This window comes from Prunus dulcis, chromosome 6 (assembly GCF_902201215.1).
Source record: "Prunus dulcis chromosome 6, ALMONDv2, whole genome shotgun sequence".
Classification (NCBI taxonomy): Eukaryota; Viridiplantae; Streptophyta; class Magnoliopsida; order Rosales; family Rosaceae; genus Prunus; species Prunus dulcis.
The window spans coordinates 16,392,637-16,418,143 of NC_047655.1; the positions used below are offsets into that span (position 1 = coordinate 16,392,637).

The following is a 25,507-nucleotide window of genomic DNA, read 5'->3' on the forward strand; positions in this document are numbered from 1 at the left end:
CACATACAAACTCAAAAATCTTATTCGAAAATATTATCCAAATTAATTGTTTAGGTAAAAAAATTTGTGAAAAAAACAAAAAAATGAATAGTAATTGTCCTTTGCCATGGCAATGAATGGAAACACACAATACTATTTGCAAAGGCAACCACTATTCATGTGAATAGTGGATGCCATAGCTTCCCCCTTGCCATGGCAAGGGGCAAATGGGTGGAGTTGCTCTTAGCCATGGCAAGGAGGGAGCTAGGGCAGCTACTATTCATGTGAATAGTGGTTGCCCTTGCAAATAGTATTTTGTGTTTCCACCTGTTGCCATGGGAAATGACAATTACTATTCATTTTTTTGTTTGTTTTTTCCACAAATTTCTTTACCTCAATAATTAATTTGGATAATATTTTCGGATAAGATTTCCAGGTTCCTCTGTGTCAAGACAATTCATAATTGGATAAAATTTCAAGATAAGATTTTTGGGTTCAAATTTCGGATGAATTTCGAATTCAAATTTCAGATAAATTTTTTGGTTCAAATTTCGGATGAATTTCAAAATTCAAAATTCAGATAAATTTGGGTTCAAATTTCAGATAAGATTTTTATCCAATCAAATCAAGCCACAATGCATCTCTATCTTGCCAAAATTTTCTATAAAACCAGAGACTCAGCTCATACCTCTCACACCACATCTTTCTATATTTTCATTTCTCAGAGTTTAGAATTCATACTCCATTCATTCTCAATGGAAGATTTTAGGAGATGCTTGGAGAGGCAAGAGTGAGAAACAAATGAGAGAAACCGTAGAGCAGATGAAATCAATATGTTGCAGAGAGAAGTCGATGAACAAGTTGTCATATCAGTGGCTTTGCAAGATGAAGAGAACCAAGGTTGCCCCCGTGGTTCAAAAGTCAGCAGCCGCCGGAATGTGGACAGACATAGGCATTCGGGGTAAGAATCTCTTGGAAGATTATTTTATCCCAACTTCTTTGTACTCTGATGTTGATTTTCAAAGGCGATTTAGAATGCAACCCCATTTGTTCAATAAAGTCATGCATGATATTTGCAATTATGATGCATACTTTGTTCAATAGTCTGATGCTGCTAGGGTTTTGGGATTTCTTCCTGAGCAAAAGCTTATAACTATTATACGAATGTTGGCGTATGGAGCATCTGCTGATCAGATGGATGAGATTGCCTGGATGGAGAAGTCCACTACGTTGGAGGCTTTGGTAAGATTTTGTGATGTAGTTGAAACTCTGTACACTAGGGACTACCTGCGTAGACCTACTCCCAGAGACCTCCAACGGCTTCTACAAAAAGCCGAAGCTCAAGGATTTCCAAGACTGATTGGTGGCAATGACTGCATGCACTGGCAATGGAAGAATTGCCCAACTACCTTGCAAGGTGATTACGGTAATAGAAAAGGCCAAAAAAGTATCATCCTTGAAGCCGTTGCTAGCTTCGACATGGGTTTGGCATGCCTTCTTCGGAGTTGCCGGATCCCAAAATGATCTCAATGTGCTGGGTCAATCCCTGGTCTTCAACGATGTTTTGAGAGGCCAATGCCCCAATATCACCTATCAAATCAACAATACAGTCTATCAGATGGAGTATTATCTAGTTGACCACATCTATCCAAGGTGGACCACATTTGTCAAATCCATTCTGAATCCCCGATCCCAGAAGCAAAAATTATTTTGCTACCTATCAAGAAGGATACAGGAAAGATGTCCAGAGGTGTTTTGGCATCCTTCAACCTCGGTGGTTGATTATTCAAGGTGCGACCTGTATTTTGATGAGGAGATGCTCAGAAGCATTATAATGACTTGCATCATCCTCCATAATATGATTGTGGAGGATGAGTATGATTATGATGCTTTAGAGGTCTACGAACCGGATCCAATGAACACGGCCTTGACACGGATTTATAAAAGGCCCATAGGGCCAAGCAGAGAACCATTTGAGCCGGAACTGTTGGTGAGGTATGATCGTTTCATGACCTGGATGATAGATCGATATACAGAGATGCAATCTTTGTATATTCATGAAAGGCGTCAAGTTGACTTGATGGAGCATCTATGGGCAATGAAAGGCAATGAAGATGAATGATGGAGCATAGATGCTTTTGTTATGTTTTATTTAGTTATGGTTTGGTTGTGTTGTTTTTTATTTATTATGGTTTGGTTGTGTTTTATTATTATTATTGTGCCTTGTTTGTCGTTTTTTTTAATTTTAATTATGTTTTGTTTGATGTATGGAATATGTTGAATAAAAAGGTATTTTATTGAATGCTTTGCTTATTAAATAAAAAAAATCCAATACAAGTCATTAAGAATTACTACTACTAAAATAAAATACATGAATTACAACAACTTTAATAGAAAACATGAAAAATACAAATACATAAAAGGTATGCCAACTAATTTAATGGTTTTCATCCTTTAACCAATCCGTGTTGCTAGGCCCATCATCCTCGAAAAGTCTTCTTCGCATAACATCCCTTCGTTCTAGCTTCCAAAATTGTTTTGTCTTCGGGGACATATGGCTTGTATCCATCTCCATGGTTTCCCGATCCGTCTTGTACATATCTTTTTTGCACACATACTCCCTTTCTCGTGCATACTCGGCTTGCATTGCCATTTCATTCTCTTGGCGTTTCTGCTCCATTTCAATTCTTATGGCGTTCTGCCTTACAATTTCCTCCACAAATTTTGAATTATTATTGCTCGAATTACCCGCTTTCTTTGCCTTCGCAGCCTTTTGGCCAATGGGCCTCAGCTCATTTCCGATGGGTGAGTCTTGACTCATAGGGGAATTGAGAGGTGAATTCGATGTCGTTGAATCACGGAGTGGCGTCTCGTTTAACACAACAGCCGGACCCATGAGAATAATTCTGAAGCATTTGCAATATTTCACCACCTTCCAACATTCAAAATGGTTGACACTTTTTTTGCCTTGCCCAGTTACATCAAACCACATTTGTGCTTGAATCATCTATTTAAAAATAAAAATTTGGAAATGCAAGAAATATTTAAAATATATTGGATATGCAAGTAACCAAAAAAAAAAAAAAAAGGAAATGCAATTAGCCTTACAAATAAATTGAAAGTGCAAGAAATATTAAGAAACAATTGGAAATGCAAGAAATATTAACAAAATGTTGAAACTGCAATAAATATTATATATATATATATATATATATATTAGGACATTAAACTTAATAAAACGAAAATTACAAAATACTTACATCGTTACTAAGATTTTCTCCGCTTCTATGCGTCCATCGCTTTTGCCAAGGCATCTCTCCATTTTCCCAACTCTTTATTGAGAATTTTTCACCTACTAGACAATGTCATTTCCGTCCGAGTCGACCTCGAAATTTTTTCACAAAATTTGGCATGAAATTTTTTCTACATATGAAAAAATTTCATCTCATTGCCTGACACAGGACAATGACAAACTTGGAACCAAGCCTCAGACAAGGAAACATCTTCCATGGTGCTCACGCCCCTCAGGTTTCTGTAGAAGAAACCACAAAGATAAGAACTAAAAATACAAGGTGAAAGAGAGGAAAATGTTGAGTATAAAGAGTGAATAATAGTAGAAGTAGAAGAAAATATATGAAGATTGGTGTTGAAAGTGAAGGGTATTGATAGGTATTTATAGAAGAAAAAAAAATCAAAATTTTTTAGTTTTTTTTTATTTTTTTTATTTTTTCATAATTTTATTGCCAAAAAAATGACAACTGTTGGATTGGAGAAGGAGAAGCAGATCGGAGCACCGGGGGCGTGCCACGTGGCTTCTACCCACTGGGGCTTGAGCAGGGTTGACGTCAGCGCACGCAAGTTTAAATTTTTTTTACCGTTGGAAAGTGCATTGCACACGCCAACAGTAAAAAAAATTCAAACCGCCCGATGATGTCGCGCTGACGTCGCACATGACGTCATCAACCCTCAGGCTCGAGCTTGGGCTAAACTGGTTTGAGAGCCAGCCCGACTTCGTGGATCCCACTCCCAACCCGGGCCTGGACTCCTCGTTGGAACGTCATTTTATTTTTCTCCCCCCAACCTTGGACTTAGCCCTCCGCTGGAGTTGCTCTTACGAGGATAAGAGTATGAACTCAATTCTACAATCTCTTATTATTCTCTAGCTTCAATCAGTGTTGATAATTGATTGTGAATTACACAGTTGAAAACCTGTTGGGCCAGACAAATATCATCATCTTGATTGGCATCCCCTCCCCTCCATTTGTCCCAGCCAGTCGGGTGTAGGGATGGCAATTTTCCCAATGAGTTAAGAGTTTTAGTGAGTCTTCGTTCCTAATGGGTTGGGGATGAAAGATAGAAATCGGATATGGAAATGAGTTCGGGAAAGTTCTCATGTATGGCATTCAGAGCATGAAATAGATAATATTCTAATTCCAAAACCAAAACCTGCCTCGTTTTAAATATATATTATTTTATTTTCATATCAATATATTGTTAAGTGGCTCTTAGATGTCCCCCACGACTTCCACCAAATTTTATATTCCACAATATCATATTAGATTTTGACTTGTATAATATATACCAAAAAATGCCCTTAGTTAATTCAAATATTAAGAACTGAAATTGTTAATTAAATGAGGATAATATGATAAATTCACAATTTTTTTTTCATATTACAACAAATTAAAATTAAAAACAAATAAGATAATAGGTCATACTTTAATGAAACATAACTACCCATGTTATCTTTTCTTAATTCTAAAAATAAAATAAAAAAATAAAAAAGAAAACCAATTGGCACATGCGCGAGCATGTGCCAAGAGACTAGTATATCTTCTATATATATAAAGCAAAAGGCAGAGAATGGTGAAACACAAAATACCAAAAATTGCCCTTGGTTAATGCAAATATTAAGAATTGAAATTATTAATTAAATGAGGATAATACGGTAAATTCATACTTTTTCTTATTAACAAAATTTTAAAAGAAAAATCAGATAATGAATTCTATTTTTATGGAACACAACTACTCATTATCTTTTTTAATTCTAAAATAAATTTTAATTTTAAAATTTTAAAAATAAAAAAATAAAAAATAAAAAGCCTCTCGCAGGTGCGGAAAGGCTAGCACAGTAAAAAAGGTGTTTGTTTCCTAGTCCTATAGTTTTTTTTTTTTTTTCCAAGTAGTCCAATAGTTTTTAACTTTCATTTCTTTTGTTCAAAAATTATTTTTATATTGATATTTTTGTAATGGGGCAGTCCGAAGTTTCCTAATGAAGACGCAGACTTGGATGGGAAATCCCATATTTGGGGTAAATTGCGAGAATGGTCCTCAAACTTGTATGCGGTGTACATTTTGGTCCCTAAATTAAATTATTAGTCTAAATAGTACATAAACTCTATTTTAATCGCTCATTTGATCCAACCATTACATTTTCTGTCAAATGTAACCAAATTTTAGGGGTAAATATGACTTTTCATAATTAACAAATAAAATAGGGTTAAAATAAATACAAAATTAGAAAATAATTGAAGAAAAAGAGAGTAAAAAATCATGAGGCCCAAACCCCCTCCCTTCGATTTCTTCTCCCATATTCCAATTACTGAGTTTTTATTTTATTTTTTATTATTTTTTATTTTAACGTACGAAATGACCAATTTGCCCTCATATTTAACAGCAATATTGATAGAATGTAACGGTTGGATCAAATGGGCGATTAACATAGAGTTTATGTACCATTTGGACTAATAATTTAATTTAGGGACCAAAATGTACACCGCATACAAGTTTGAGGACCATTCTTGCAATTTACCCCCTATATTTGAATATTACATATATGAAGGGAGGGATGAAAAATGTTAACAGGAATTTGGATAGAAATGGCATACCCGGCCCCCATTCACAAGAAAGATTCAGAGCTTGTCTGAACTTTTTTTTCTTTTTTGGCTAATGGTCAGGTGCAGCAGTTGTTAGAACTAGCGATTATGACTTGAGCAAAGGAGGTACGATTGAAGGATCATGACCAAAATGAATTGAAGAAACATGCAAAACAACAAATACAAATAATAATAACAGCAGCAACAAAAGCAAGGCTGGAGCAGGGTTATTGGGACGAAGTAAAATTAGAAATTCTGGTGGCAGATACGCAGCAATGCAATATATGTTAATACTGGTCCTTTAAGAACATATCTGAAACACGTAATGGATGACTAACATAATGCAAAGTTTTCTCTATTGTATCATATTCATTCTATTTACATGTTCCATATACACAATCCTAAATCTCCGCCGCAAAAGATTTACCGCAACCACATGTTTGCGTAGCATTGGGGTTCTTGAAAGAAAAGCCTCCACCGATAAGAGCGTCACTGTAGTCCAATTGCATGCCATACAAGAAGAGGAGGCTCTTCGGATCACAAACTGCAACACAAAGGGAAACACGAGTTACTTATCCTTGCCAAGCATAATGCAAAGTTACTGGGAAAGATCCAAACAAAGCAAGTGCCATATAGCATGACAATATGGTATTAGTGCAGTCTATCACCTGGATATGTACATCAATGGAATGGTAAAAAAGAGAACATTAACTAGTATCTTCAGACTATCTTGAAACGCACAAGCAACATCACAGGACACTTCGAAGTCATAAGACCAAGAATATACAACTGCTCTGCTCACAAATATTTTCTTATATAAAACCATATAGTAACTAGATCTTATTTCATTTAAAGTCTGAAGGCCCATTCCAACATGACATATTATACAAAAAACCTTAAAGAACCTATTTGGAGGGACAACCCCAAACTAGCCACTTGTCATTTTCTAATTGGTTCTTATAAAATTTTAACACACTAAGAACCAATTAGAAAAGAGTAATACTAGTCTTACCACATTTTTATACCACAATTTCATACCACATGATGTGTACATAACACATCACGTAAAATACTAGTTTCTGTTTTTCTAATTTTATTTATTAAAATACACTTTATTCATTTAATTGATGGGACATATTATATGGACATGCCACATCATGTGGTAGAGAAATGTGTAGGCCTGGGCACGGATCGGTTCGGAACAGTAGAAGGCTCTTCCGTTAACCAAATCAAGGACTTTGGTAGACCATTTTCTCTTCCGTTAACCAAACCAAAGACTTCGGTAGACTTCGGATCGGTTAACCTATATTCGGTTCGGATTGGCCGGTACGCCGGTAGTACCGTAATAAAAACATACTAATAAAAATACAATTTATAATACTTTCACATAACATAAGTTCTTGAACAAATACACCAAATTATCCTTGTAAAATATAAAAATCCAATAGTCTAATTCATGCAAGTATGAAATCAAATAACTTAGTCACTTATCATTCAATATGTACTCAAGATGTTGTGTTTGTTGTTTGAACCTTTGAGTGTTCTTTGTGTTTGTTGTTTGAACCTTTGAGGGTTCTTTTTACTAAATTCTCTACATTTATGTAAATGATTTTAACATTTGTTCCGCGTTGGGTTCTTTAGTTTTTCATGCTGAATCTAACCATATAAAGAATATAAAATTTGGATCAACAGTTAGAAAGTTACAGGTAAAAAAAGGGGCAAAGGTCGAAACTAGAAAAACATAGGAAGTTCATAAATTCCTCTCTGACCAAAAAGTGCTACAGTACCCAAGTAAGTGATATAATGGTGATAAAGAAGTGATACAGTGGTGATAAAGCAGTAATAAAATGGTGATAAAGCAATGATACAATGGTGATAAATAAGTGATACAGTAGTGATAAAGAAGTGATACAAAATGCTGAAAGTATTTACCTTTGGTTTCTTATTTTGTATTTAAATAATAAAATAAGTATAAATATCGGATCGGTACAGGTTTCCGTTGGGTTAGGAATTTTGTTTCTGTTAACCAAACCAAACATTTCGGTACGGATCGGATTGGAATAATTAAAATTAAAAAATAATTATTTAACCAAACCAAACCAAACCGTCGGTACGGTACAGTCGATACGCGGATAATTCGGATGAGATGCCCGCTCCTAGAAATGTGGGATAAAAATGTGGTAAGTGTAGCATTACTCATTAGAAAATAACAAGTTGCTAGTTTTGGGTTTTTTCTCTCCAAATAGGCTCTATATGGGCTTTTGTATAATATGTCAAGCTAAAATGGGTTTTTAAATAATATCTTTTTATTAAATAGTACCGAAGCTGATACTATTGTAACACAACAGTAAAGGGATTGGAAGGGGTTTGATGGGTTAATAGGGCAGAGCTCTCACTTTACTGTTATAAAAGGAAAATATGGTATGCAAGATAATGGATGGGAAGGGAAGAGAGCCATATGATATGATGATCCAATAGAAGCTCTTGGAAAGACAAGATTTTTTAGTGTGCTGTCAGTTAGTAATGGGAAATGGGGAGAGAATGAGATTTCGGGAAGACAAATGGGCGGGTGGGAACACACTACAACTCCTATCTCCAAGACTGTTTCGTCTATCAAGTTTCTATGGAGTACATCATGCAAAAATGGCTGAAAGCTCTTCTTTCCCAATGAGCTGGTAGAAGTCTCTTCTGTGCTGCTCTTATCCAAGGGGTGCTGTAGGCCTGGTTCTAGGTGGCGGAGATCGGAATGGATAGCTGCTCATGCTAAATTGAAAAAATCTGATGTGCTTCTAGGGAGATTCCCAGCAGAAGTGTATGCATCTCACTGTTCAGTTGCCTTAAATTTGTGGTGGATATTATGTCAAAAACCTAAGGAGAGACAGGTCCATGTCCCACTCTTATGCGAAGAGTATTAAGGATTATGGAAGTGGCCAGCAGGCAAAGGTCCTTTGGGCTTGCAGTGTGTTGGCTGTCATCTGGGTTACTTAGGTGGAAAGGAAGAGAAAAATTTCTGAAGATCCCAGACCTGTTGAAGCTGAGGGATTATGGGACAAGGTTACGTTTTGGTCCTCTGTATGGGCATCTGTTTCAACTGACTTCAGGGGTGTTTCTCTGTCCAATATTCTTCTAGATAGGATCATATGAGGGTGTTAAAATAATTTCAGCAGGTTACATTTGTTAGGTAGGATTCACACTAATTTTTTTATTATTTTTGTTTGGTGGTGGATTCCTTGTCCATGTGCTTGAATAATTGCTCATGAAAATGCTAATGTATCATGTCTATAGAAGCAGTTAAGAACTGGATCATTTGTTCTTAAAAAGTTCTAAAGAGAAACATTGAACATTTACTTTTCTATGAAAGAAAGAAAGACTCTACCACAGTTTAAAATATGCATGAAAATGCTTTAACATGCACCATGACTCAAATGGAAATCAATGAAAGTGGGAACTCGTGCAGTCATTACAATAACTATGACAAGTAGCATATCAGTTATTTGTCATAAGTAGCACATCTTCACATGACTAAGAGAATGAAAATATAAAGGCTTACCCATAACAAAACCATTATATTCAATGACGGAATCATCTGGCCTTGCGTTGGCCCTACTCTCAAAGTCCATTGTATAAGACATGCCAGAGCACCCACCCTGTTTGACACCAATTCTCAAGCATAAGTCTTCACCACGTTCAGATCTCATCTTATTGAAGTGCTTCAATGCGTTATCCGTAAGTGAAATTGCAGGTGCAAGCCCCTCGGTTTTCGGTGCAGCTGAAACATAGAAGCATCTTAGCATCAGCACAGTCAGTCTCATAAATGATAAGAAATTCATGAAACACTTAATTACTATGTGGAATGCATTTCTCAACAAATCTCATGACAAGTTTATGGTTGAAAATCTCTTGAAATGAACCTGGCCCAACATCATGATGTCTAGTCGCGGCATTTACCCAAAATACCAAACTTTTTTCTTTTCAATAATTCTATGTCTTGCCTGTGAAAGTCACATAACTTTCTTCAAAACAAAAACAATCACGTAACTTGCATATATTACCATCAAATTCAGCAGCAAGCCCACAGAACCATGAATTCGGATATTACAAGCAAACTATATTTTACATCCAAAATTCAAGCAGCTATTATTTGTACTGTACAACATGTTCAATGTAATTGAACAGGAAAAAAAAAACCAACACATACATTTTCCACATACAGAATTCAATTCAAGCAAACCATATCAAATCACACCCCAAAATGCACCAAATTAAACATTAAAAAATAATGATTAAAAGAGTCATAATATCCCAATTGTTATGTACCAGATGAAGGAGAAAAACAAGTAAAAGATCAATTAACAGCTAAAAGTGTAAGCTATTACATATGTTCTAACAGGCAAAGTAAAGATTTTAAATTAGTTCATTCAAATATAAAAAACAAAATTGGGGAACAAGAAGAAAATAAAATACCCGAAGTTGGAGTTGAAGTTGATCGAATTGAAAGGGGTTTTCTACGGCTGAGATTATTCTTTGAAAATCGAAACGAAATTGAATTAGGAGGTGAAGAGGTTAAAGGGAGGTTCGTCGGCGGACGAAGAAGAGAGGGGCAGTGCGTAGTAATTGCAGAGAACGCCATCGCTGAGAACCTTCTCTGGTTTCCTTTTTTCTTCGTAGAAATGATTAAATGAGAAATTTTGTGTTTGTGTGATTCAGGTCAAGGAAATAGGTGGGGACATTTTCATCAAAAAGACCTCGCCGTCCAAATCTCTGATGGTCTGCGTTGAGTGTTACATGCGTGTTGTTGTACAGAGATCGGACGGTCAAGGTAGAATCTATTTTTTTTTCTTTGTTACTAATTGTTTTTTTTATAATTATTGTAGAAGTTGCATATACTGTATTGTTTTTAACGGTTTTCTGTGGCCAACAATAATACTCCACCTTTTCGTTTGTTGATGAGTTTGAGTCTCCTAAAAATGGCGCATTTTTGAGCTCTAGCTAAATGAAAAATAGCGTTGGACTGCAGACTAATGGTTTTAGATTCGAATTCTCACCACACTTTGTTAGTGTACATTTGAGAAACCTCCTCTCGTAGATTAAACTATCTCTTGCATTATAAAAAAACATTGTACATTTTTCTGCATTTTGAAGAATCAAGTTTATGTCATTCCATATTAGCATAAGGTATATGATGGTTTAATCACTTGCTTTCAAGAGCTAAAAAGTAGACAACTTACAATGGTATATGACGAAGGGTACAACACATGAAAATGGTAAATATATAACACACTTTCTTCCACCCTCAAAAGAATTAAAAAAATATATATATTATGAAAGAATTTACATATTCAGATTGAAATTAGTAGGGATGTACATATCCCATCCTTAGCATGCACATCTTCCTCTTTGCTCTGCTTCTGAAACAGTTTCTGAAATACCTTGGAAGTAACTGCAACATTGTAAACTGGTATATCAGCATCATGAAAGGAAAATCAATAAAAGATGCTGGGGAAAAAAAACAGCATCATGAACTCAATGCATTATCACAATGTTGGTGATTCTGTAAAGTATACTTACATCTCTTGTTCATGTTCATTGATCATTCCTGTTTTCGCAATGCATAGAAACGCTTCGTCGACATTATAATCCTCTTTCGCAGAGGTCTCAAAGTAGGGTATGTTTCCCTTTGAAGCACACCACTCTCTAGCCTTCTTCTCAGAAACCTGCACAATTGGGGTGCTATTTTAATTTGTACTACAAGGACAAGGCCAAGAAAAAAAAAAAAAAAAAAAAGTTCAGTATATGCATTCTGTTCATACCGCTCGGCTGTTTCCACCATCTACATCGATTTTGTTTCCAAGTAATACGAAGGGAAATGCCTCGGGGTCAGTTGGATCAGCCTGGTAACCATTCATGAAAATGCCAATGATCAGAACCAGGATGAGTTGCAGACCATCTATCTTAATCTACCAGAAATAAAATAAAAAAACTAAACCATATTTTAAATTTCCAATGACCTTATAAATCAATTGCTGTCTTGTTACCATGAACAGAAAAAAATTGGAAAATAAAGAAGCAAGCATCAAAGCAATTCAACGAAACCTGTTTGAGAAACTCTTCATGCCAGTTCTGAAGTGTTTCAAATGATTTGCTCACATTTACATCATACACAAGAACACAGCAATCAGCTCCCCTATAAAACGCAGCTCCAAGACAATGAAATCTTTCTTGCCCCGCTGTGTCCCAAACCTGTCCAAGACAGATGCAGCAGCAAAGAAAACTTAGCATAAAGCCTTTTGTTAATATGAATGGATACCACTAAATAATAATTGCTCTGATTAAATTACTCACTTGCAAAGTCACCAACTTGTCATCAATCTGAAGTTCCTTCGTGACGAAATCAGCACCGATCGTAGCTTTATACTGTCGATGGAACTTCTTGTACACATATCTAAACAACAAATTAAGGATCCACAGAACATATATAACAATGGATTTCCAATCCAATTGGAGCAAATTCAAATGTCATGCATGAGTTTGCATAAATAAAATGTGGAACAAAATAGTTTGTGAGTGTAAAGGATACTGATTCATCAAAGACGTCTTTCCCACCCTGAAATACCAAATAAAACCCAAAAAAAGGAAAAAAAAAAAAAAAAAAGAAAAAAAAAAGAAGCTCATATTAAAGAAAATGCAGGACACAAAACCCATTACATCAAAAATTAAAAAAAAGTAAGACATACCCACTATCTCCAAGGACAATGACCTTAAGCAGAGTTCTTCTTTTCATAGAAATATCCATTGAAGATTGAAGATTGGACCACTGTAGCTCTCTGTAATATACAAAGAAGACAAAGAAAGAAAAGGGTTTTTTTTTTTGAAGCTCCAAACTTTAGCTCTCTGCTTCCTTTGAATATCCAATCCAATAGTGTTGGGAAAGTTTGGGAAAAGAGAGATCACAGTTGATGAAGAAAAGGACAGGCCAACTTTTCCAAGTGGTTCCTGATTCTCCTTCTTTCTTCGTGCTCAACTTTTTTCTTGGGATTCTTTTTTTATTTTTCTTTTTTGCTTGTGGTGTGTTTGAATTATACAAAGTGAGAGCCATGTGAACTTTGCCAACCAAAACCAACGTTACCCGCCAGCTGAGCTCCTTTTTTATTTTTTATTTTTTATTTTATATATATTTTTAAATATTTCGTAAGGTATTGGATTTGAAAATTAAAGTGGTTTAGTTGACTATTTGCTTACGTGCCAGTCGTGCTTGCCTCAACATTTTGTGTGCCCTGTTTGATTTTAATTGGCAGGTCCGGGTTTCAATTTGCAAAATTGACTGGCCGTTGCTGCATTTTTAATTAAATTTTTATATATATTAAAATTCTTCAAATTTGCATTCTGACCTGCCCACCGTCAATTTGGACTTTGGATTTTGAACTATTTTGTAATCGATCTTATGGAAATGGAATATGCATTGTTGCTAATTTGGGCTTTTAACTTGGCATGCTTGATTTCGCATTTGGGCTTTTTCTCAATTAATTACATCCTCGAAAATAGAAAAATGTGTCATTGTTTTAATTGACAGTTTTTTTTATAGAAGTTGCAGTTTTGGGTGTGTTTCTAAAGTCCATTTTATATAGGGTATTTTTATAATTTGGGCCCCCATATTGGGTATAATAGTGAATCTCCCTAAATATAATGCACATTATTCACCTCACAAAATTAAATAGGAAGTATTATTTTCCCAGCACTTATTAGGAATGGAAGAAGTCATGAATTAAGGAATTTAGGAATAGAAAATTAAGGAATTGGAATTGGATCAACTACTCCCCATAGTTGATCCAATTCTTGATTTAAAGATATTAGATTATGAATTTTAACGTGGAACTCACATAGTCTTCTTCTTATTTATTTATTTCTTATGTGTTAGTACATGTTGGGAAATCATGAATTAGAGTAATATCAATACCTATGTGTTAGAAGTACACCTTTTAAAGAAAAATTTAGCGTATAGAGCCCTGACACCTTATATTACGCCCCAATATGAGAAAGGACTAACATTTCAAACTAAAGCATGAATTAGGGGTGGACATGGGTTGGGTTGGATTGGTTTTAGTCCCAACTCGTAACCCAACCCGATATATAGCAGTTTATGATTTATTGGGTTGTTTGATTAGTTTAACTCAAAATTAAGCCTACTTTTAAGTTTTGGTTCCAACCCGTATATAGCGGTTTATGATTTTTTAAACTCAAGACTCGCTTAGTTTTAAGCTAACCCAACCCAACCTACTATGATCGGGTTAGACAGGTCAGTTGGATTGACCTAAAATTATGCCGACCCCTTGTTGTTGCTGGGCACACATTGAGCTCATCTGCCCAATAAAAACACGACATGTGGGGCTTACTCACCACCTTGGAAGAAACGAGCAAATCGCCCTCGGCCTTGGACTTTGAGTTGCCTTAAGGAAATTCAAGAGAATGCAAATCAGCCATGTCAATGACAAGACCCTCTCTGACTGACGACCCCTTCGTAACCCATAAAGCTTGCTCACGTCCCTTCAAAAGCCATGTGTAAACTGCCCAGAGTAGCATCTCACCTGATGGGATTGCCGCCGTGTGCAATAGGCTGCTATGCCCACGCCCGCTCTCTAGTAAAAGTATGAAAAGGGTCATTATGAGCAGATGATGTGGACAAACCCCGACCACCCATCATTTGACAAATCTAATGTGACACAAACGGTTCGACTCTAAGCCGAAGTGGCCAACTTGTAAATTAATTCATTTGGTTCTCCCTATAAATAGAGCAGAAGTTTTTGTAGAAAGGGACGAAAAAAGTGAGATCCTTCTAGTAAGGGAGAAGAATGGGAAGAAAAGCCTTACCTTTTGCCATACCTTACTTTTCTCGTTGAGCTTCTTTTCTCCTAAAAACACATTAGAATAATTGTACCTCTATATGTTGACCACTTGAATATCTGTGGTTCAAACACCCCTAGTAATTTTAGAAAATTTAGAAAATTTAGTTTAGGTCAATGTCATAATTCTGTTTTGAAATTTGAGAATATAATTAATAGTACGTTATGTTTTCTTAGCTTTCAGTTACAAGAACGTTCCTATTTTCATTTTTTGGGTGTCTTAGTTTACCTTTTGAACTTTGATCTAAGACAAAGGGAAAAAAAAGATATATGGTTTATCCCTAATTTTGAAAATTATTTTGACCATAATTAAAATAGCTCAAAACAAAATTCCTGCAATGAAAATATGAAGAGAAATTGACCTTCAATAATAATAATAATAACTTATCTATAAAACCTCAAAAGCGTAAAACAATTAATCTGAATTAAAGAGAGAATAATGTCGTATCTATGTGGCGAAAAAGACCTTAAGAGCTTTTTGCTACGTACGCACAACATCAGTAACTGAGACATAAGAGGTAGTTTTAGAAGGTGACAAACTAAGTTGGTACAAAATGATAACTGAGTCATAGTTGACACTTGTATGATTTTGTCTAAATATTAAAATATTGGCCTAGGTCTAACAAAACATTTTTGTCAACTGTGTGTCATGGGGGGAATGGTTGGAGAAAACATCAAAACCCTAAAATATTGGAAAGCATGATGGAACTACCCAAAAGTGGGTTGCAACACAAAACACAAAACACAACACCAAAAATGAAATTCTGTTGGGTTGCGGGGGTGCCGGCTAACTAATCCAAACAATACCGTATTTGAGTACGAATTTCTCGCTTTAAGAGTAATTTTTACTAATTTCGGGCAGCTAAAGATTTTCTTTTTGACAAATCTAACACTTTGCTTCCCATAATATATAGTAGTTTTCTTCAAACTTGCTCCATGTATTTCAGTTGGCCAAAAAATCCACGTTGTTGAGGCGGCTGAGCTCCATGTAAACTGGGAAAGTAACAGAACATGAACATGCATCTCCCGACTGATAAGCGAAGACTAATTTGAGGCCGATAAAAGTAAAAGCTTGGAAGATGTGTAAAGTCCAACAACATTTGTAGCCCCACAAACCAACCCGTGAACATAACCTTGTTGCTTTCCTTTGCTTTAATATTATTCAATAGGTATCTTACACATGCATGACTTTAATTTCCAGTTCAACAAAGTCGGCCCATTCAGTTTTCACATCATATCTATTGGAAATTATGTGGTCAACAAAAAATGTAGAGGGCTCTAAGAGAAAATTAAAAACATTCAAACAAAAATAAAACACAACAAATTGTATGAGGCAGGGTTGCATCCAAGTGTGGAACAAGGAATTCTTGTAAGAGTTGTGCTCTAAACTTTTTCCCCAGATTATTATAGTGGGTGACTGACTGACTGACTTTGTATAATGAGTTCTTGCGATGAACTTACTATTTTTGACTGATACAGGATGAGTTAATTTTCACTACGGGAGGTAAATTTCCTAAAAACTAGTTCCAAAGTATTTTAGTTGTGAAAATTTACACTGGGTTGAAGTCCAATATAGTCTAGAAGGAATTTCCGTCCTGTATAGAGAGAGAATTTAGATGGAAGACCAGATAACTTTCACTACATCATCATCATCATCATCATCATAGTTGAAAATTGAAACCAACAAAGTGAAAGGGATATTACTAGCTAGTGTACTAGCCTTAGCAAAATGTCCTGCGGCCATAGCTGTCAAAAGAAGTTTCCTTCCTATTTTCCCACTCAAATTAAATCCAATATAAAATCTCAGAAAACAAAATAAAGTATGAATCTAGACATTATAAAATTCTGATGATAAGGTCAAGGATCTTGTCAAGTTTTGATACTTCTTTGCACTTTCCCTCTCACTTCTCACCCATCCAGAAACACCTAAATACTTATTGGGTCTGCTTCATAGGATTTTCTTACATGCTGGTCACCCATTGGATATTGACCTCTGCTTCCTTTTTGACTAAATGAAAACAACCCAAATTGAATATGTAATTAATTAAGGCAAGTTGAATATGTAATTAATTCAGGAAAGTTGAATACGTAATTAATTCAGGAATAAATTACCTTAATTTTTTATTTTTCTTATTTTCTTTTCACCCAACAATGGTGTGACGTGGTGATTAATCTACAGGTGCAGTTTCTAGTTTGTATGCACAAATTTTATATTGACTCACATGGTTCATGCATGATAAGTTTAATAGATGATTGCCAATTATTATGAATTTTTGTCACAAAATCTGCCTAGGTTTTCTTTATTATTAGGCAGATGTGCCCAAGTGCCTAATCATTCCATACAAAATTATTATGTTTAATTATATGATTCGTTTGATTAGATATGCTAATTACCTTTCTGTCTTATTCACACATGTACACATTACCTTGTATGCTTTCACTCTTTGGATTTGAGGGAATGTTTGGCGAAGAAGCCATCCAAAAAGAAGAAAATAAGCCACTTAAAGTGACATAGAAAGCAGATGTGGGATATTAGTATCCTCATTTAATTTTTTTTTTTCTCCCTTTATATAAATAGATATAGATATACATATAAACAAGTTTGTTGTGTAAAAAATTAGCTAGGTTAATTGTGTTTGGCACTAACTTAACATGTTTATTACATTCTAAACTGCTAATCCGTTGTGTTTGAGGAGCTGCATTAAAAATCGGGTTAAAATTTTGTTATCATAGTCCGTCAAACTCCTGTTGACCACTAATTCTTTTCAGCCCATTTGATCAATTATTCAAATGTCCCTCAAAGCCCAACAAATTGTTCCCTTCAATTTCCTTTACTTCTGAAATGACCATTTCCTTTGCGACCATGGGCGAAATTTTCTAGGTCAAAATCATAGTCTGAAATATCGATAATATCGAGGAAATATCGAGGATATTTCGGTGTTTTCGAATCACGGATATTTCGGAACATATCTATGTACATATCGTATAAATATCGACAATATCGACGATAATATCAGAAAATATCGATGTCGATAATTTCGCTCACATTTCAGCAATATTTTGTCAAAATATCGGTGTAATATCGCTAAAATATCGAAAATATAGATGTGAAGGAAAAAAAAAGTTTTTTAAAAAAAAAAGGGAAAAAGGGGAGAAAAAAGCACAAATGGGATATGAACCCCTCCCATTTTACTCCTCCAACACCTTAAACACCATATCACTTATGTTTTTGTGATAATATGCTAAAATATTTATATTTATATGGGTGGTATGTTAACAATTACATGCAAAACTATTTTGGGGATTTATCATTTGATGACTACTCTTCACAATACACTTATTCTACACATAGAGATGATGAAGATAGTGAAAAATTTGAACCTCGTAGGAACTCTATGCGATACTAAGTCACTCATGTATCTTACCATGCAATGTATAAAGTGTAAAATATTATAGTAAATCATTATATATAAATGATTACGGTGTATTTAATCTTTTTTCATTAATTATTACATATTTTTTACACTCATAGTGTTTGTCTGCTTGCTGTATAATCAACTTAAAATTAGTTAAATTCATCATGCAATGCATTTCCTTCTAATTTTTTGTGATAAACTTATAGATAATTGACTAAATAAACATTCTCCAAAGTTTCAATGAAAATTTTCAAGTTTTTCTTACAATTTCCGTGGTTTTTATTCAATTTTTATTGATATCGATAATATCCCGATATTTCCATCGAAATTTTCATATTTTTGGACTACTGATATTTCCGATATCATCGATATTTTAGACCTTGGTCAAAACAACTCCATAGAGAAGAATTACCTCTTTTATAAAGCATATCAGATATCACAGTAGACAGAAAAATTTGTTGTTTCTAAGTCCAGTAAAAAGACTCACGTACAGTCTCCAACATCATTACAAAACATTGCTTTTTATTTAAAGTCTCTGCGGATCGTCGGTATCCTATCTTCTTTTACCATTTTTAAATGATATGTGGTTGTTAGAGTAAAGAATGAAGAAAAGACTATTATTATTATGGAAGATAAATAAAAAGCACTATCATGGGGTAAAGTATAAAGACTTGAACACTAACTAGCATCAACCATTTTGAGGGAACAAACATTCCATAAGAATCTAATTCCATTTCTAATAATAATATTGTTTAAACACATATAGGTTCTTAAAGACATCCATAAGTACAAAGGATCTTGTATGGGCTTAAAAAGAGTTGGGGTGTTTTTTCATTTCTAATTAATTGAAGGGTGGAATCTCAACTTCATTCATGTTATCATAGCAGGTTCACCCGCATGTTAAGCTCAACGACCACACGTCCACCTCACCCAAATAAGTTGTCCATATATCAAATTTGAAATTTTGCTATACATGAGTGTGGAAAGTTAAGAAATTTTGCATGAGCTTATAAGAAGTTGAGCCCCATTACAAATTTAATTTTGGAATAAAACCTTAACTTCCTTAACTTTAGCCGTGAATTTAGCCGTGAGTGAGAGGATTATGTTTAGTATTCAAACTCTCTCTCTCTCCCTATACTATTAAGTGTGTGTATATATATTGTCTAGGTCTTTTCTATATTGCATATATATTTTGTCTGTGTTTTTGATATATTTTGTGGATTAAATCCACTCAAGTAGTGCCTCCTGTTATCTGAGTCGGAGTAACTATCAATATCCCCACCACAATCGTGCCGCCTATCAAAACAAACAAATATTATTACAAGCCACTGGTCCCAAATGCCAATACCTAAAGCAAACCAATCTTACGTCCTCACGATGACGTCACCAAGATGCCCTACAGTTGCCACGTGGCGCAAGCAAAGAAGCTTCGTGACATCCTCAAGGAAAGTGTATATGAAGGAGCGATTTAAAAAAGAAAAAAGAAAAAAGGAAAAGAAAAAATTATATGTTTATTACTATTTATATGTAGAAACCATGCCCAACAAGTAACAACCAATTAAGCACGCCCTGTCTTTACTTCTACCATTTTCCCACTTCCAGCTTTGTAATGGACTGTCTTCAGAATCCAAACCCTAGCTCCGCCGGCCCTTATCACTTTGGAGAGAGCATCGATCCTTCCATGGATTTTGATGAGTTTTCAGACTATTTCATGCTTGATTATGGTGTTGATGATCATCAAGATTCTTCGTCTTTAAGCACCGTGTCGCCGGAGAAGTTCATGGCTGACCGCTCTACTGGATCCAGTGGTGGTGCAACATCAAGAAATAGCAACAATAATATGTAAGTAATCCTTATATTTATTATCATTTATTTTAAATTTTAAAATTTTTTTTTGCTGAATATAATTAGCAAGTTTTATTTTATTTTGTTTTTGAAACTATGAAAAAGACTTATTTTGATTTGATTTGTAGGAAATGCAGAAATGAGGGGAGGAAAAACAAGATAGAAATGGGTCATAGGGTTGCTTTCAGAACTAAATCGGAGCTGGAGGTTATGGATGATGGATTCAAGTGGAGGAAGTACGGAAAGAAGTCAGTCAAGAACAGCCCAAATCCAAGGTAATAATGATCATATTTATTCTATATCTAAGATTAGGAGGAGATCAATTATATTAATTTTTTTTTTAAATATCATTATCCATAATGCTTTTCTTAATTAAAATTAGATTGCATAAGATAATAAATTTTATAATGAAAAACTTGGATTTGATAATTAATTATAAGATAATAAATTTTATAATAAGGCTACTTGAAAAACTTGCATAAGATAATGAAAAACTCAGCAAGAATGTAAAAGCTTTTACTTATCCGATAAGAAGAGAAGTATAGCATTAATAGGGATGACAATTTTCCCCACGAGTAAGGGTCTTCGCCAGGATTTGACCATAATGAGTCGGACATGAAGGACAAAAAACGAGTATGGGGAACTTTTTGGGTATGGCGTTCAGGGAGGGGCGGGTATGGTATTTTAATCCCCAACCCAAACCTTCTCCGTTTAGAATATGTATATTAATTTTTTGATGAGGTATATATATATATATATATATATATATATATATATTATAGTATATATAAATATGCTATTAAAAGTGATTGTACCGACTAAGTTTTATATTTTCTATTACTATATTATATATTTATATAATTTATACAAATTTTAAGCCACACAACTTATTTATTTAGTTAACTTCCAGTCCATATATAAACATTCTTATATTATCTTATAAGTATATATTATATATATTCATTATCTTGCCTTCGTACTTTTCTTTTTCAACAAAATAGTTATATATTATTGATTTTTTTTTTCTTCTGTAATGGGTTGGATCAGGGAACTCATTCCCCAACGAAGGTGGGGATGGGAAATCCCCTATATGAATTTTGCGAGTATTAAGGTAGGGATGAGGGAAAAAAATCTTTTCAAGGATGAAGATGAAAATGGTATACCCACAAACGATTCGACCCATTGCCATCCCTAAGCATTATTTAGGCGGCTATTTGATCTAGTGGAGGGAGAGAGAGACAGGACTAACTGATGAAGAGGCATGCTTAAGTTTGCTGCTTCTGCATCCAATAATATTGTTAAAATTGTTGGGAGTTGAAGGTGACTAGAGAGAGACATGTATTTGTCAATTGTCATAGATCACATCAAATGATCAATAACCACACACACACGCACAGCACAAGGACATAAAAGCCAAGACAGGTCACAACTTGTCATTTTGTTACTCTCAAACTACATACTATTTTTGAAAGAAACCTAAAAAATAAAATAGACAGTCGGAATAATTGAAATAAAATAAGTGTTGGTGGCATGACTTGAGAGTCGTGGTGTCTCTCCTCTCTAAACTTGTTCATAGCACTTTTGGAGGACACATATTGAGACAAATCTAAAACTATTAATTACCTTTAAATAAGGGCACACACCCTTCATTATTTTGTACTTTGTTTGTCTACTTGTGCTTAGTTCCTTTCCCTTTTACTAGATTCAGATTCTCCTATATATCTTTTAAAGTAAGATTTGCTTGTTTTCAACAGAAATTACTACAAATGTTCAAGTGGAGGGTGCAATGTAAAGAAGAGGGTGGAGAGGGACCGAGAAGACTCGAGCTATGTGATAACCACATATGATGGAGTGCACAATCATGAGAGCCCTTGTGTGGTATATTACAATCAGATGCCTCCTCCTGTGGATCCCAACAACATTTGGACTTTGCGAGCTTCTTCACAGTCTTCGGCTTCCTCATAGGTTGCTCCTTTATTAATTAATTATATATATATATATATAGACACATATGTAATCTCACCAAAATGGGGCTCGAAAATGATTTAGATCATTGTACATGATTTATATGATTGTTGTTGTTGAAGAGAATGAGATATGCTGGCTGGAAGAGAAGTGGGATACACTCATGTTATAAGACTAAATGACATGTGTATTGTAAAAAATTTATGTCTTGTATGAGTCTGATCGGGCGATTTAATTGATTCGGCCGAATTGATACTCACCCTTATGTATGATAGGTGCATGCATATAAAAACTCCTCGAGGACTTGGAGAGTATCCTTTTGATGTGCATGTGTGTTTCTTTTTTCCTCTTCTATAAGGAGACTCATTGAAATATATGTGTCCTCCCTTCAATGTACTGCCTACAACATACCCAATATTATGCCGAGGCACAAGTAGGCAAAAACAAAGGGACAAAATGAGACATAAAAGACATAAGGTGAACCACCAAATTAGTCTCAATCCAAATGTGGTAACATTGAACTGAATGACTTCTAGTTGATGACCAAAAATTGACCAAAGAGAAAACTAGAACCGATTTGGCATGCTTAGTCAGGCCGTATGGGGGTGGAGTTTTGATGTTATATGTAAGAAAGTAAACGATAATTAGTAGTGAAACTATTAGTGTCGTACTGGCTGAGTACCCTCTGATGCTTAATTTAATTAAGTGAGGAGTAGTGTGATGGTAATTTGACAGAGTAATAGTGAGAGGAGTAGGCATACCTCATCTTGCGGGCATTGAACAAGTTATAGTTTGAGTGGGATTAAGTGAGGCAATTAAGGCTTAAGGGTCAGAAAGTTCGAATTTGTTTATATTTATGTATCTTAAAGTTTTGACTCTCCTCCATGGCACAAATTCTGCCTCCGCCAATGGTAATAGTATGAGATGAGTGAATAATTGTAGACTATAGTTGGTGGGTGAAATATGTCTTTTGCTTTTTGAATATCTCTATGTTTATTTCCCATTCTCTTGATTTGTCAATTTTAATGATTCTCCAGTGCCAATGCAAATTTCACTCCCTATACTCCCTGAATTCTTTACGCTAAAGATCTCAAAGGGAAGAGAGTAAAGAGGCCAAGTGCCAGTACTCCCACATCGATAAAATGAATCTAGACTACACGCTTTATAAGACTTTGACCTTGGCAAACAACTGCCGAGCTGAGTAACGCAAGCTTGTAACCCAAGTGGGGGCTATGAGGTGTTGGAACATTGGCCCAATATAGCAGGTCGGATTCAGTGTGGCTTTATTCTGGCCTGCCCATTCCAAGCAAAGAGTTGAGCCATGTGGCTTGGGCGAAGGCTCTGGGCTTCATGGTTCCTAGAGTGGAGGGCACTGCATAAGGCTGGTTTCACAGAGCAATGATTACTTCCCGCTCTTGGCAGTGGAAGGATAACAGGTCGGTGCCACCTGGATCCACTGTGGCCTGCTAGTCCCAGTTGAACCAAAACTTTTTTTTGCTTTCTTTATTTTTTCTTCTTTTTTGCCTCTATAATTAGCGGCAAATTTAAATGACGAGCAAAGTTGGAAAAATATAAAATAAAAATTGACCCTTATGAAGCCTCAACCTTTTCTATTTTGGTTATTTTATTTTATTTTTTTATAAACGGGATCTGACATGAAAGTCCTGACAGTTTGACATGGTAATCCTAACTTACTAGACTTCTTCTTTGGTTTTTTCCCCATCTATTTTCCTGACTATAGTATAAGCAAAGAGAAAAGGCATTTTTGAAATAAAAAGGAGATTTTCATTACCTAAACAATTTGGAAATTAAATAGAATGGGAAATAAATATAGAGATATTCAGTTGGAAACAAATAAGAGCAGTTTGATTTGAGCTGAGGTCCAGTGATGACATGAGGCCTTATTTGGTGGGCTAGATTGGACTTGGAGTGTTGGACTAGTTTGGCTTGGATTGGATTAGACTTTAATAAGTTATTTGGTACATTAAGTTGGGCTAGATTGCACTGGACTAAAGTCCAGTTCGTTGTTTGGTATAAGTATGGGCTGGATTGCATTGGACTTCAAAAAAAAATTATTTTGATGTTTATTAAATTATTTAATATAAGAAAAAATTAAATTTGATTAAAAAAAACATGTACACAAAATAAAAAATAAGAAATCACATGAAGATACCATAAAAATAATCCAAAAATTCACAAAATTAATATTAACACGAAAATTCTTCTAAGTAGATTCAAATGATCAATAAATACTTATGTTATGTTGCTCTATTTTCCATCTACTCATTAAACATCTTAGTAGCCAAATTATCCCTCCATGTAGACCATTGGTTGGATGCGGTAATGATATCAATAGTGCCATGATCTACATTGTTCTCAGTGAGGGGATCATAATAAATTTCTTGTTCCATTGGATCTATAGACACCTCTTGTAACAACCCAATCCTAAATCAATTTTTATTTATTAATTTATTATGGGAAAAGACTATTTACCCTTGGAATATTTTATTAGGTCAAAAGTTGATTTTTTGCTCGAGAACGAATCTGGGGATTTCAATTATACCGTTACGTAGAGCACGTCGAGATGAGTCCGTGGACACGTAGTGGGCTCAAATCGGAGTTGTAACGAAGAAGTTATGATCAAAAGAAGTTCAGTGGCACAATCGTAAATTTTTCAAAGTTTAAAATTTTTAAACCCAGATTTCTTCTTCCTCTCGCGAATGTTTCGAACAGCCATTTTCAGACAACCATTTCTCCTCCGTCTGGCCACCAAATCGAGTGCCACAACTTGCAAACTCTTCGCCTCTTTCTCCTCTTCCCATAAATACCCATATCCAGCCTTGATTCCAAGCGAATCAACCAGAAAATCGAGCCAAAGTTGAGCCCGAAAATGGGCAGTTTCGAACCCAGAATTTTTGGGGTATTTTCCGGCGGATTCCAGCCGCCATAGCTCAGAAAGCTTCGTTCGAGGGCTTTAGAGATGGAATTGATCATCGAGCCAAGGTATAAAGTTACTCCCCTTGATGTGCTTAATCCGTAGGTGTAATTATTGGCCGACGGTTTGGAGTTTTCTGATGCCGGAAATTTTCTCAATGCACCCGTCGGCGGTGGCGGCGCATGTCAGCGCGTCACCGGGGTGTCAATGTTAGGTTTTTGTCCTAGAATGTTCGCCACGTCGTCCTGAGTATGACGGTATGGTCGGATTTCAACTTGGTTATCGTTTGGTCGTTGATCGGATATCGCATATTAGGCGTTATCCGGGTTTGTTACATCCAGACCGTTGGATCAATTTCATTTTCAAATATGTTAATCTAGACACCTCTAGGATCGTGTAGAAATTCACGGATCAAGAATCGGAGTCCCGGATACTCCAATTTAATATTTCAAAGTTTAAGTTAAACAATAACCATCCGATCGTATGATCGTGAGCAATCCGATTGTCCGATTCAGACCAGACTTGCAGGACATGGTTATTTAAATGTGAGGAACTTATAGGAACTCTCGGATTGGTAATTGGAGGTCGTGGACC

General features: G+C 35.2%; 3 protein-coding genes across 4 annotated transcripts; 1 reads left to right on the plus strand and 2 right to left on the minus strand.

The window, feature by feature from the left end:
• Positions 1 to 6,082: 6,082 nt before the first annotated feature.
• LOC117632594 (iron-sulfur assembly protein IscA, chloroplastic) lies at positions 6,083 to 10,569 on the minus strand. Its single transcript, XM_034366121.1, has 3 exons — positions 10,320 to 10,569; positions 9,406 to 9,624; positions 6,083 to 6,399 (listed from the first exon to the last, which is right to left on the minus strand). Exons 1-3 carry the CDS (start codon positions 10,483 to 10,485, stop codon positions 6,257 to 6,259), a joined length of 528 nt encoding a protein of 175 aa, XP_034222012.1. The 5' UTR covers positions 10,486 to 10,569; the 3' UTR covers positions 6,083 to 6,256.
• Positions 10,570 to 11,098: 529 nt separating this feature from the next.
• Positions 11,099 to 12,883, minus strand: LOC117631840 (ras-related protein Rab7). Of its 2 annotated transcripts, none has more exons than XM_034365162.1 (7): positions 12,590 to 12,883; positions 12,433 to 12,459; positions 12,198 to 12,297; positions 12,003 to 12,095; positions 11,666 to 11,746; positions 11,424 to 11,569; positions 11,099 to 11,295 (listed from the first exon to the last, which is right to left on the minus strand). In XM_034365162.1, exons 1-7 carry the CDS (start codon positions 12,646 to 12,648, stop codon positions 11,232 to 11,234), a joined length of 570 nt encoding a protein of 189 aa, XP_034221053.1. In that variant the 5' UTR covers positions 12,649 to 12,883; the 3' UTR covers positions 11,099 to 11,231. The 2 variants fall into 2 exon arrangements, with proteins under 2 accessions (XP_034221053.1, XP_034221052.1); XM_034365161.1 differs by having other exon boundaries at positions 11,949 to 12,095.
• A 6,853-nt stretch (positions 12,884 to 19,736) lies between these two features.
• LOC117632138 (probable WRKY transcription factor 51) lies at positions 19,737 to 22,292 on the plus strand. The gene is made up of 3 exons (XM_034365551.1): positions 19,737 to 20,010; positions 20,142 to 20,288; positions 21,768 to 22,292. The coding sequence occupies exons 1-3, from the start codon at positions 19,778 to 19,780 to the stop codon at positions 21,976 to 21,978; spliced, it is 591 nt and encodes a 196-aa protein (XP_034221442.1). The 5' UTR covers positions 19,737 to 19,777; the 3' UTR covers positions 21,979 to 22,292.
• Positions 22,293 to 25,507: the final 3,215 nt, after the last annotated feature.

What these genes read in the sequence shown, in the direction of transcription:
- LOC117632594 (XM_034366121.1), bottom strand. Translation starts at nt 10,485, where the DNA reads ATGGCGTTCTCTGCAATTACTACGCACTGCCCCTCTCTTCTTCGTCCG. An exon ending in AACTTCAACTCCAACTTCGG is followed by an intron (nt 9,625 to 10,319) that starts GTATTTTATTTT and finishes TCTATGTTTCAG; the next exon opens with CTGCACCGAAAACCGAGGGG. An exon ending in ATATAATGGTTTTGTTATGG is followed by an intron (nt 6,400 to 9,405) that starts GTAAGCCTTTAT and finishes TTTGTGTTGCAG; the next exon opens with TTTGTGATCCGAAGAGCCTC.
- LOC117632138 (XM_034365551.1), top strand. Translation starts at nt 19,778, where the DNA reads ATGGACTGTCTTCAGAATCCAAACCCTAGCTCCGCCGGCCCTTATCAC. An exon ending in AGAAATAGCAACAATAATAT is followed by an intron (nt 20,011 to 20,141) that starts GTAAGTAATCCT and finishes TTTGATTTGTAG; the next exon opens with GAAATGCAGAAATGAGGGGA. An exon ending in AAGAACAGCCCAAATCCAAG is followed by an intron (nt 20,289 to 21,767) that starts GTAATAATGATC and finishes TGTTTTCAACAG; the next exon opens with AAATTACTACAAATGTTCAA.
- LOC117631840 (XM_034365161.1), bottom strand. Translation starts at nt 12,648, where the DNA reads ATGGATATTTCTATGAAAAGAAGAACTCTGCTTAAGGTCATTGTCCTT. An exon ending in AAGACGTCTTTGATGAATCA is followed by an intron (nt 12,298 to 12,432) that starts GTATCCTTTACA and finishes TTTGTTGTTTAG; the next exon opens with ATATGTGTACAAGAAGTTCC. An exon ending in ATGGTGGAAACAGCCGAGCG is followed by an intron (nt 11,570 to 11,665) that starts GTATGAACAGAA and finishes CCAATTGTGCAG; the next exon opens with GTTTCTGAGAAGAAGGCTAG.